This window comes from Taudactylus pleione, unplaced genomic scaffold (assembly GCF_031769625.1).
Source record: "Taudactylus pleione unplaced genomic scaffold, aTauple2 ptg000108l, whole genome shotgun sequence".
Lineage (NCBI taxonomy): Eukaryota > Metazoa > Chordata > Amphibia > Anura > Myobatrachidae > Taudactylus > Taudactylus pleione.
Window position 1 is genome coordinate 876,585 of NW_028284510.1, and position 13,696 is coordinate 890,280.

Sequence of the window (13,696 nt, forward strand, 5' to 3'; positions counted from 1 at the left end):
CTTGAAAATAAAATATAAGAAAGTCTAAGTATTAAAACAAAAATAAAGAAATGTTAGTTTATAATAAGATTACTATTTCATTTTAAAAATTTCCAAAAGCAGCAAGAATGAAGCCTCATTTTCAAAAGAACATGTTCAAATAAGAGATTGGAATTTAATATACTGCATAAATACTTACAAAAGTAAAAATATCATGTAGTTTCACTTTGCTAATGTTGGGAGCAAAATTACAGAACTTGCATAAGTGAAAAAGCAAAACTAATTTAATATAAGTCAATCTCCGCAAAGACATAGCAGCCACTGAAGAGTAGAGGTGTGTGGTTCCGTTTTCCTGTAAAAAGAACACATCCAAACATAGGGGTTCCGAATCGAATTAAGTCCCAGTTCAGAATCACTTTGGGGTTCCAAGTGGAAAAGATTCTATGCATGGGTCTGCTGTAAGTTTGGAACTCAGATTTAAAAACTGAACTTGGATTTTGGATTGCATGTACAGCAAGTAGGTCCAAATTACATGATGTTAGCTATTTTTATTAATTTGTTTTTCTTTCATTTTTTATTATTATTTTTGATCAATTTTAAAGGAATCCAGAACCGAATCCGAACCAAAACTCTTGAGGGTGATTTTGCTAAAACCAAGACACAATGATGAATTAGAACCAAAACACGTAGATCCGTTCACATCTCCACTGAAGAGATGAAGAATCAGATTGTATATTGCAGTTACCTTAAAATATTTTTAGATGTATTTCCTCTTTAAAAGCAAATGCAGCCCTACAGTTATTTTGAATCAATTATTTACATGAGCAAGTTTTCTTTTACAACAAAAATGTCTGCTCTTTAATTTCTTCTACAATAATATTAATAAGTTGTATAAATCTCGGGAAGAACTTTTTAACTCCTTTGTCGAAACCAGACAACTACACCAAGGATGTTTCTACACAGATTCATTTTATGGATGGAGGATGAGGGAGGACGGGATGGATGAAGGGGGAGTGGCACATGGGACAGATAGGAGTATGGGTGGATCGGGATGGAGTAGAACGGTGGTGGGGCAGGACCTGGACGAGTTTGCTACAGTCAGAACAGGGATGGAGTTTTTGCTTTTTATTTTCTACTATAAAACTACTTTTTACAGGACTTCACAGTCATAGAAACATAGACATTGGATGACAGATAAGAACCTATTAGGCTTTCTAGTCTGTTTTTCTTTTTTTTAACCTTTTGGTAACCTCAATCTAATTTGATTTTTTTTGGTTTGCCCTGTAAATGATTGCTACTTTATACAGTATCGGCTGGACTTTTTGGAATCTTTACAGGTCTGTAAACTGCAGATCATGGCTATAGTACTACATTTAATAACTAATGTTTCATTATAATACGTTACTGAATATTACCCATACGTAAGAATATTGAGGTGATATATATACACTTAGTGAATAGTAACATTGAAAATATACAGCTATTGATACTATTTCAACTGCTATAACCATAACATCTCATACCTGATATGTAGGTTCTGTTCCTTCCTGCTTATTGTGTCCATTCCCTGGAAAATATACCAAAAATATTACCTGATAGATTATATAATACATATCATTTGCAAAATAATTTTTAAGTTCAACTGTGAGCATAACAGAAATAACAGCTGGTATATGAGTTAGGGACATGGAAAAGCGACAATGTTAACAGCCCACCAGTATACAGTAATAAGGCCTAATACAGACGGACTACAGATATGTGCTAAAATCAGAATCCACCAGAATTTCATGCATCATAGAAGATCCAAGTCGCAATTCTGATTTCCTGAGCAGATCCGGATAAATTCGAGTCGTGGTTCTGATCTTCCTGCAGTACGGAATTCAGTTTTTAAATCTGAATTTCAGGGTTTGGATTGCAAAAAGTACATTATTTTAGCTGTTATTTCAATGTTGTTAATGTTTTTGCTAGTATTGTGTTTCAGTGCCTGTGTGTATGACTCCATAGGTGAGAAACAAAATTACTAAAATTTGCAAAATAAAAAACAGGAAATGTGCTGCCCGCACTACCACCCTGCCTGGGTGACTAACACATGATCGAGGTAGTAGGACCTCTAGCATATGTCTCCTCCTAGGCGGCGGCCATTTTTGGAGGGCCGTTTTCAGCAGATTTCATGCGGACGGCTAGTCCACATGGAATCTGCAGCCACTGCGCCCCACAAGCCTCCGCGCCCCCAAGCCACCACGGGGTCTGCGGGGCAGTAGTTACGCCACTGAGCACAAGCAACTGTCTAGGTGAATATTGGTTGTGCATGACAAACATTTTTACAATACAGGAAGTCCCAAAGCTCCAGCACCTGCTCACCAATAAAATGTGCCAACTTTTATGTCCCTGCCTCTGGTAGGCTTCCTGCAGGTGAGTTGGAGGTGGCCACTGTGAGGGGCAGAGCAGGCAAATGACACCATTTGCCTTCCAAAACAATTCTGGTAATCGCTGCATTGAGCAGAGGGAGTGAGGTTATGATGTTTTTAGAAGTGAGTTTAAACGTGGTGTTGCCCATAGCAACCAATCAGAATCTAGCTATTATCTTCTAAAAGGTGCTAGTTAAATGTTAAGTAGAATCTGATTGGTTGCTATGGGCAACATCACTTTTAAAACTCACTTCTAAAAACTCTCACTATAGTAAATATACTAATTTCAGTGGTCTGAGGGATTTCCCAAAAAGTAGGATGTTTTGGCAGAGTGAATAAATATGATTACTATATAATAATTCCATCTCCTTCTGTTTTAGTACAAATAATGCAGACAGATTTAGAATTGCAGTGTAAGACCCCTTTTACACCTAAATTCCGGGTCTGACCCGGAGTTGGAACAGGGTTCCAATCCGAACCAGACCCGGAATTTAGCTGGCGCCGACCCAGGACATTGCCGAGTCAGCGCTGTTCACACCGGAGTCGGGTCTGCATAGAACCGGCTTCTCCGGCGTTGAAGTGAGTGCTTGGAGATGACATCATCTCCAAGCGCCACTGAAGCCGGACCAATCGGCCAGCTGGCGGCGCGCTTCAGGTCATCGTGACCCAGAGCGCGCCGTTCACACTGCTAGTTACCTGGGTTTGATTGCCGGGTCACTCATCCCGGCGATCCAACCCTCTCCCTTTTTACACCAAGGAGCTGCCCCGGGTTAACCCTGTAATAACCTGAGTTTTAGCTCCGGTGTAAAAGGGGTATAATATAAAGCTACCCAGTATTTGTAGACAAAGCAAGAGCAGCGCCAATATTTTCCACATTCACAAAAATAGATACAAATAAAATCCTTGTATCCCTCACATTGCACCATGTTCTTTTCAGAAGCAAGTTTGCTACACTGTTTCTAATGCTATTGAATCAATTATTATCATTATAATTATTATTATTCACATCAGCATTTACCTAATTGTCTTGTCTCAATGTTTCTCTTTAGGAAATATACAAGTCCCAGTGAAGTCATGAGCATTATAATGAATATTCCAGATACAATCCCAACAATGATTTTCATATTCTTGCATGTGCCCAGTATAGCCTGAAGTGCTGTATGAGGAAGGAAAAGAAACAAATTGAAAATACAATAATTACCAAACACTGAGAAAATCTATTAAACAAAGAGGTCCATTCATGTTTTTGCAAGTGCCAAACTAAAGTGTGCTGAGGAGATAGTATGCTCATTTATACAATAACACCAGCAGGAAGATATATGCTGTAGTTCCTCCTTGTTACAGCCTATGGACGCTTAGATTTTGCAGGGATTCTGCAAAAATGGCTTTTTCTGGGACTTCCCACAAAATAACATGTTGATGTTTGTGGAATTGAGCAATTGGTTTTGTACTGCGCATGCATTTCGTTTGCACTGTTTGAATTCTAAAGGTGAGGTGAGAACTAGGACACAGAGTGATTGACAGCCAGTGAGCATTTGTGGGAGGTAATGGGGGTGGTGAGTCAAATACAGACATGTTGCGACCGTTTCAGGGTTGTATCTAAGCCTGCAGCTGCTTATATATGCAATATCAATGGCTCTAATAGCTTCTGAAAGACATTCTGAGCAAGCCTAATCGATGATCGATTGTGTGACTGATGTTCAACCAATGATGCATTTTTGTACTCAAGGTACAGACACCTCTCAAGCTGGAGATAGATGATACTGGAGTAGTGACAGAGCAGCCCCCTTGGCCTTGCATCCTTTGTGGTGGCACTGGTCACACGCTCCTAGTTACTGCCCTGTAACGTAATAAGGGGAGCTACTCTCTCATTCTAGCACCCAAGGGGACAGTTCTTGGCCTAGAAAATGCCATTTTACCCACCATCCTCTTAACCACTCAAATGTGGACAAGCGATCCAGGTCAAAGGATAAATTACATGATTGTGACAGCCCACTGGCTGGTGTACCAGCTTCAGCAGCAGCTGAATCAGGCCCGGAGTCTCCTATAGTATACGTTATAGTATACGTTATAGTATATGTTATATTATACATTATAGTATACGTTATAGTATACGTTATAGTATACGTTAGTATATGTTATATAGTATACGTTATAGTATATGTTGTAGTATATGTTATGCTATTTTTAAGAGATTGTGGTAATAAATATTTGTTTCATCACACAGTGACTATTTTATGGGTATTAACTATAGGATTGTGCAGCCAAAATATTTCTATCTCCAGGTACAAAGTTTGCACCCAGTAGCTGGATTTTTACTAACTGTAAATCAGCCACATACTGTACTGTGTAATGATAACATCAACTTGTAGTAACGGGTAAATTTACTGAAGGTCGCTTTTGGCTGTTTGGGTGATTTTCTGTCAGTTTTGCAAACCGACCATTTGCTAAAAGCAAAACCGATGGAAAAGCATCTATAACATGACTTTAGAACATCAGGCAAACAATCTATTTTTTTTACTAAGACAAGATGAGGGATCCACAGATTTACTAATGGTCACTTTTAAAAATAACCAAAAACAGACCGCAATCAACGGGAAGCCTGCCCAAACAATAGACCTGCCTGTGGCGATATTGGGAGAAGCACTGCACATGCACAGATCAGTATGATCTGTGCAGACTTTGTTACTGTAAAATGTGATTAAAGGTTTTTTTTAATGTATAGGGAGGTCCCCCCAAAAAATTCATAACAAGCCCTGGATCTCATAGCCTGGTCTGGTATGGAAAAATAGGGGGGAAAAATGGCATGCAGTCTACCCTATTTTCCTATAACCAGCACCAGGCTGAACCAGCTGAGGTGCTATTAACATAGCAGGACACACAGCATCGGATTCCCTGCCATATCCAAAACTGGTTAGCCTAGAGCTGGATTTCCTTGGAAAATTGGGACCCCGCAAAATGATGTCCCTCCTCCTAAGGATCAACCAGCCCTGGGCTTAAAGCCCGAGGCTATTCCCTGCAGCACTGGTGGTGGTGGGTGCAAGGTTAATGTATAAAGAATAGATCCTAATATTGTTCTTTACATGAGGACTACAGGTGCCAGCAACCCCGGACAGTAAGGGCATGTTGGCACCTGTAGTCCGCCTGTTAAGAAAATCTTAAAATACACACACCAAAGGATGTAGTATTTTAGCCTTTAATTATATTTTATTTAACCTTTAAATCGCATTTTACAAGAATGAAGCCTGCACAAATCATACTGTACAGTGCCTTTTTGGACAGGTTTACCATTATTTATTAACAGTTATTCATATAGCGCACACATATTCCGCAGCACTTCACAGAGAGAATATTTGGCTATTCACATCAGTGGAGCATACAATATATATTTGTTACCACATGTACACACACATACACACTAGGGCACAGGTTCTCAAACTCGGTCCTCAGGACCCCAAACGGTGCATGTTTTCCAGGTCTCCTCACAGAATCGCAAGTGAAATAATTAGTTCCACCTGTGGATCTTTATAATTGTGTCAGTGAGTAATGAATACACCTGTGCACCTGCTGGGTGATCGGGAAAACGTGACCTGTGTGGGGTCCTGAGGACTGAGTTTGAGAACCACTGCACTAGGGGGTTTTTTGGGAGCCAATCTACCTACCAGTGTATTTTTGGAGTGTGGGAGGAAACCTAGAGGAAACCCACGCAGCCACAGGGTACAAACTCCACACAGATAGGGCCGTAGTGGGAATCTAACCCATGACCCCAGTGCTGTGAGGTAGCAATGCTAACCATTACACCGTCTCTGCTGCCCATCATTTTATAAGTTCTGTTTGCAGTCGGTTTTGAACTGAATGATGAAACATCAATTAGAGCTGCAACAACCATTATCATTCATGATGCTTTTTTATGTTATTCATGATGGATTTCTTTTGATGTTAAGATTTTAACAGGTCGTTTTGTGATAATTTAACCTTTTATATATATAAGTATCTTGATATTCTTCGGGACCGTCTGCACTATATATGCTTTTTTTTTTTCCGGTATACCTAATGGAGAAAATATAAATTTTATCCCTATAACCTTGGCTGCAAAGAAAAGCTAGCGTTGGAATTATGGATTATTTTTTTCGAAAGACATGAGGTAGAGAACTGTTTCTTTGGAACTGGATTCACATGTGGAATCACCTTGAGGGAAGTTCTCAGCGATTCTCGTTTATGTCTTTGTATGTTTGGTGAAGTACTGTAGTAGCGCCTGGAATGTTTTCACATTTTGAGGGGAATTCAATATGAAGTGTAAACTTCGCTGTCGAAGTTTACGTTTCATATCGGAGATTTTACCTGTGTTAAAGCATCGGGCGCGTGCCCGCTTATCCCCGTATTCAATATGAAATTAATGAAAACGGGAGCCTGCAAAGTTGGATTTGCGTAAAGTTACGAATTTTTCCTTAAAAAAATTGTAGGATCCCCCTAAAGTTGTAAAAACATGGGGGATCACTATGGGTACCCCCGTTTTAGCCTTTAAATGAAAGTCGGGGATTTAAATAGCCGCAGCAGGTGTTTTTTCCCGACATTGAAGAAGTGATGCAGAAGAGCACTTAGGTTATTTTTTTTGTTTTTTTAAGTGGTCCCATCAAATTTGGGGTACATGAAAATGGGTACTAGCATATTTTTAAGTCCCTAAAGTAAGTTTTTAAAAATTCTGCATTTGTGCACCTGCCGCTATAAATCTATTCTAGAAAACACCTGCCGCACACTTGCAGAATAGCCCTGAACCTATTTCCCTATTGTTAATCATTTTTTTCCCATTTTTTTTTTCACCCCAATTTTTAAATTCATTTTTTGGGGTGTCCCTATTTTTTTTAAAAACTTTTTTTGACACAGTTCTTTTTTAAATGTCATTCCCAGGGGTGCAGGCTATTTTTTTAAGCCTGCACCCCTAAACCCCAATTCTGCACTTTTTTTCGACACCTATTCAATGGTGAAAAGTTTTCCCCGTTTTTTATCAAAGACTTTTCTAACCTGCGAAAAGTCTTTGAAATTGAATAGGGTGTAAAACTAAAACCTGCGATAATGACGTCATAAGTGTGATATTAACGCAAAAACGATGTTATCGCTCCCATATTGAATACCCCTATATGACTAACAACATGGCCTCTAATCAGGAAATATTTCTTCTATGAAACCTGCTACCCATTATCCCCTTCCCTGCTCAGTATTATTGGGGTTTGTCACTGAGGCTGAATTACATTGTACTGATAAACTGTGTACAAATAATCAGTTTAATGTTAAATAAGAATACAACTTACATTGCACAGTTATAGTGACACTTGTACTGGAATTTCCGTATTCATTTGATGCTATGCAGAAATATATATCAGCTGTGCTTGTGGTTATATTTGTGAGGTTGAGCTCCGGCTCTTCTCCAATCACAGTGCTAGAATTATCATTCTTTCCCTTCTTCCAGGTCACACTGGATGCTGGATTACTGTCTGCCGCGCAGTGTAACGTCCGTGTGTCTCCTTCCAACACGACCAGCGCTCCCGTTTCCTGTCTTCTTCCTAGAAAGCATATAAATAATAAATATACAGTAAATATATATGGTGTACTTTGTTTGGATCCAAAAACGTTAAAGGTATTATTTTTCCAATTAATATTTTAGTGACAGTGACGCTGGTATATATGTAACAGATTAGAGCAGGGGTCAGGGAACTTTTTTACCTTTTACCCCAAAATATGTTTAGATACGCCGACGTTACCCCCTTGATTTGAAAGGAGGAAATCATATAGTAGTGCCCCCATATAATGCCCCTGTAGTAGTGCCCCCATATTTATGCCCCTGTAGTAGTGCCCCCATATAATGCCCCTGTAGTAGTGCCCCCATATAATGACCCTGTATTAATGCCCCCATATAATGCCCCTGTAGTAGTACTCCCATATAGTGCCCCCATATAATGCCCCGCTTGTACAAAAAATAACACTTACTTTAATCCCAGATCCTGCATCCACCGCTGTCCTGTCCGCCCGGCTGCTCCTCAGAACTATGGGAGAGATGTCATGACGTCTCTCCCATAGTGCGCATGGAGAGAGGCGGAAGCTGGAGTTCAGAAGAGAACTCCAGCCTCTGGCTAACGCGGCGCTGCAGGGTAGGAGCCGGGCGCCCGCTGGTAATAACATCTAAGCAGGCGTCCGGCTTAGAGCCTCTCTGAGGCACAGCCGGGCATGTATATTGATCATTCTGTATTATAGAATGATTCATATGCATGCCCGGCTGTCCATCCATTACCCCCTGGAATTTCATTTTTACCCCCTGTGGGGTAATTTACCCCTGTTCCCCGACCACTGGATTAGAGAGACGAGGATTATCTTCTCCAATACACTGTTATACGCATTGTGCCTGATTCAGAGGTGGATGCAGTTGCAGCTGCCCCGGTGTCTTTATGCTAATTCCGCAGCCGGTGGTCTTCCTACTTTGACACCCGCCGCTAATTCATCACGGTTTTGTTTACTAGACACCCCCCTGTTACCAGCCAGATACGCCACCGAAATTCCATCTCTCTGTGTGCAATTTTGATCTGTGTCTTAGAAAGTTAAACAGTGGCATCACTATGGGAGTGCGGAGGCTACAGGTCGCTCTGGGTGTCACCCTCGGAGGGGGTGACTCCAAAATTTGGGCCTCTCCGGACAGAGCAGGGTGCTGCAGTGTAACATTCCCCTACAGCACGCGGAGCCTGTCACAGAGGAGGAGACGGCAGTGCAGGCACAGTCTCCGGGGACAGGTCACCATGTCCGGGGATTATGGCACGCTCCCGGAGTGACGCTACCCTTTATGGTACGCACACACCCTTTTTGGGGTGTGTTTGGCTACGCTGCGTTGGCGAGATTTAGAATATGCACCAGGTGTCACCAGACCCAGTGACGCCTCTGGCAGTGACCATTGTTACGCGTGTGCACATTGTGACTCGGATGCACGCGCAGACTGAAAACATCGGCCGCTTTTATGCGGCATTGGCAATACAAACCTCTGAATCAGGCCCATGAAGTGAAACTGCTGTATTTACAAACAATGTGTAACTGCTGGCACCTGTAATTATAATATTACAATGAAGGATGTCACTATGAGCTTCAGTTCTAAATATGGATATAAAGTTGCACCATTCATAAGGGGGAATCGGTAAGTAATGCCACTGGATGTATTGCCGGCGGACTAAATACAGACGCTGGAAGCCCGAACCGTCAGGATCCAGACTGGTGCTGGTAAGCACCCTAACCCTCCCCTCCTAATCCTCCTCTAACTCTCATTAGTTGTGCCTAACCCTAACCTTCCCCCTGTGATCCCTAACCCCCCCTTCCCGCACCCTAAACCTAACCCTCCCAGGGGGTGCCTAACCCGCCCAGTGGTAACTAACCCTACCAGTGGCAAATGCAGGATTTCTAGAGGGGGGTTTCCAAATGCTTGATTTTAGAGTGAGTGTGGCCAGTCCATGAAGAGGGCATAATTACCACTTATCCAGCTTTAATATGTTACATACAAAGTATATTGTGTTGCATAATTCCAGCATATACAGGACCAGTGATCACAATAAGCTATTAGATGAGGCAGTAGGTCCATCCTGTCTGAGCAGAATATTTTTTTTCAGATGTGGGCACCATTCCTGAGCATTGGAGCGAGTCCGGGAGTCTGGTTGAGCAGCAGAAGAACCTAGCACTGCCCTGGACATATATGTACATATCGGTCTCCTTATGTACTGGATAGTGTATTATTATACAGTATTAATTATTAACTCTATTGATGGTTTATAGCAATGCACCCCTAACAGTGCATGTTTTCCACATCTCCTAGTCGGTGCACAGGTGTATTTATTACTGGCTGACACATTTTAAAAGATCCACAGTTGGTGCTGATAATTTCATTTGTGATACTGAGAAGAACATGCAGCACTAGTAACATTGTATTATATTACTATTTCTACTGTGGCCATGGTGTGTGCTGGGGAGGGGGGTTTCCAGGCAAACGGAAACCCCCCCTGCGTTTGCCTATGCCTACCCCCCCCCTTCCCTAGCCTTACCCTCCCTATGGTGGTGCATCCCCATTAGGGGGTATCTATAGCAAGTAACATGAGTTAGATATTACAGAATTTTAGAGACATGTGAGAAAATTATATTTATAAAAATCAAAGTGTCTTAAAAAAGAAAAAAACAGGTGTGAGAGGGCAGTTTCTGGGTTTTCCAGCAAAATGATATATATATATATATATATATATATATATAAACAGTGATGGTAAATAAGTGGTGCTCTTGTTATAGAATCCCAAAAGAATGTAAAATATTTTCTTTTCCTCTAACAATCCGTATTTAGATGTGAGGTTACACACACCCTCTTGAGGGGCGGCAGCTACGAATGTCTCCAATCAGGACCACAGCTCAAAAAGTCCACAGTATAATTATTCAAAAAGGTGAGACGTCAGCGCCATCCAGTGTAATATTGCCAAAGTGTCCCATAGGTGAATTCAATGAAAATTATAACTCCAAAGTAGATAGAGGAATTGATGTTACTGGTGGTCCTTACTGTATTCTTGATGTTCCAAACCAGATAAGCCGTTTATCCTGATTCTTAGATGTATGTTTTTTTGTGATATTTTACTACTCATTGGTACCCTATACAGGGCCGAAACTAGGATATCTGTCACCCGGTGCAAGGCAGCAATTTTGCGCCCCCCTCCCTTCCCGTACCTGGATTTTGTCCTTGCTCCTCCATAAGGTAGTGCATTACTCAGACGTCCCTGGTTCCATGCTCGTTGCCATGGGGTTCCATGCTCGTTTCCAGGGGGGTTTATGCTCGTTGCCAGGGAGGTTTGAAGGGAGAAGATGCAGCTCTCAGCATCCTCTCCCTGCAGCGCCAGCGTTCCCGGCACTTCCGGGAACGCTGAGTGCATTGTGCTCTGCTAACAGACACTAGAGGTCCAGTAGGACCTCTAGCATCTGTCTCTTCCTTGGCGGCGGCCATTTTTTGATGGCCGTTTTCAGCAGAGTCCATGCGGACGGCTAGTCCGCATGGAATCTGCTGAAAACGGCCAACCAAAAATGGCCGCCGCCAAGGAAGAGACAGACGCTAGAGGTCCAGTAAGAACCTCTAGCATTAGTCTCCTCTTCGGCGGCGGCCATTTTCAGATGGCAGAGTCTGCATTTTCACCCCCCCGCAATTCCCTCCTGGTGCACGTGCAACCCTAGCCCCCCCCTAGTTGCGGCCCTGCCCTATATATATTTTACCTTATATCATGCCATAAACCCGTGCAAGCATTCCTGTGAATACCGGGACCAAGCTAGAATAGTCCATTGAGTACGAGCACATTGCACTTTATGAAAATAATTTTCATGGTTTAATGGTATCTTTCTGGGTATTATTATTACATACCTTTGTGAGTTTTTTACACATGCACTGTGCACTTTTCTTGTTTGCTGTGAATTAGCACAAGCACTTTACATTTGAGCTGCTGTTATATGCAAGGTTAGCACATTTTCGTAACCACATACTGTACACCTTATGAGGTGTGGGTACTAAGTTAGTTAAATAGTTTGTGTTTTTATTAATACATAATTTTTATTTAATTTTTTTCTATATCTACTTTGGAGTTATAATTTTCATTGAATTCACCTTCGGAACACTTTGGCAAAATTACACTGGATGGCGCTGACGTCTCACCTTTTTGAAGTATATATATATATATATATATATATATATATATAATATTCAGGCGCACAACATCATATCAGCTCCTGCCAAAGGGGTCACTGTATAACCCCCTAATATAGAAATAAATTAGCAGTGTCTACTTTCAGTCACTGTAAAAATTAGACTATGTCCGACTCATGTATGAAAAAATAGCAAATTTAAAAATATTAAAAACACAGAAAAGCAGAGATAAAAGTTAGATAAAAGAGATAAAAGAGATAAAAGTTAGATAAAAGAGATAAAAGAGATAAAAGTTAGATAAAAGAGATAAAAGAGATAAAAGTTAGATAAAAGAGATAAAAGAGATAAAAGTTAGATAAAACATTCACCATATAATAACTACTCGGATATAAGACCAGGTCTACCCTGATATTTCCATCGGTGTTAGTAATTAGCGCTTTAACACTGCAGATCTAATTGCCCCCATGCCAGCTGCTGTGCTACTACCAGAAGGGTATATTTTATAGAATTTGAAGGGACTTTTTGACCTTCTACACGGCCGTGATTGATCCAATATTTTGGTTAAACCCCTAGTTAGTAGCTTTCAATCACCTGTCCACCACTGACTGCGTGCGCTGAACAGTTTATTTTTTTTGTTCTAGCCCCTTAATATGTAACAGACCAAGTGGAAATGATCTATTAATTAAGTCTGTAAGGTATCAGTCTAGCGCAGGCATTATGGAAACCATACACACAGCCCCCCGTTGTGGTCACAGTGATCCCAGTTAAAAGCAGTCACAGGCACACATACCTCCTAACAGTCCAGGGCTCTCCGAGCCACCACATAGTTCACCTCCCGCCCCCTCTCACCTACCTTAATATATCTTACCACATCGGAAGCTCTTCATATGAATAACTAGAACAGCCCAATCACCCATCTACCTACAGTACCTGATAAAGGTGATTCTGGATGGACCAGTGACAGCCAAAGGAGATGCATGCTTCATAGGCTGTCACTGGCACACCCGCCATACTTCACACATACAATCACCTTGATAGAGTGGAACTGTGGAGCAATCTGACTATGGAAGGTGGTAAAAAAAAGAGGAGCAGCAACCTCTTCTATGCTTCCCTCCATTGCCCAGTAACCCCTACTATGCTGCTCTCTACCAACCAGCAACCCATGCTATGCTACTCTCCACCAACCAGCAACCATAAAATGCTGCCCTTCACCACCCAGTAACCCCTACTATGCTACCCTTCACCGCCCAGTAACCCCTACTATGCTACCCTTCACCACCCAGTAACCCCTACTGTGCTACCCTTCACCACCCAGTAACCCCTACTATGCTACCCTTCACCACCCGGTAACCCCTACTATGCTATACTCCACCAACCAGCAACCCATACTATGCTGCCCTTCACCACCCTGTAACCCCTACTCTGCTACTCTCCAAGTACCAGCAACCCATACTATGCTGCCCTTCACCACACAGTAACCCTTACTATGCTGCTCTCCACCAACCAGCAACCCATATTATGCTGCTCTCCACCAACCAGCAACCCCTTTTATGCTGCTCTCCACCCACCAGTAACCCATACTATGCTGCTCTCCAGCAACCAGCAACCCCTACTA

At 41.7% G+C, this 13,696-nt stretch overlaps 1 protein-coding gene across 1 annotated transcript in view; it reads right to left on the bottom strand.

Moving 5' to 3' along the window:
- Positions 1–1,771: 1,771 nt before the first annotated feature.
- Positions 1,772–13,696, bottom strand: part of LOC148525421 (sialic acid-binding Ig-like lectin 13) — a 78,442-nt gene continuing 66,517 nt past the window's right edge. Inside the window, exons 5-7 of the mRNA XM_088470928.1 lie at positions 7,697–7,948; positions 3,406–3,543; positions 1,772–1,845 (exon numbers count right to left, since the gene is read on the bottom strand). Coding sequence (XP_088327054.1) covers positions 1,772–1,845; positions 3,406–3,543; positions 7,697–7,948 — 464 coding nt within the window. The remainder of the gene's footprint in view (positions 1,846–3,405; positions 3,544–7,696; positions 7,949–13,696) is intronic.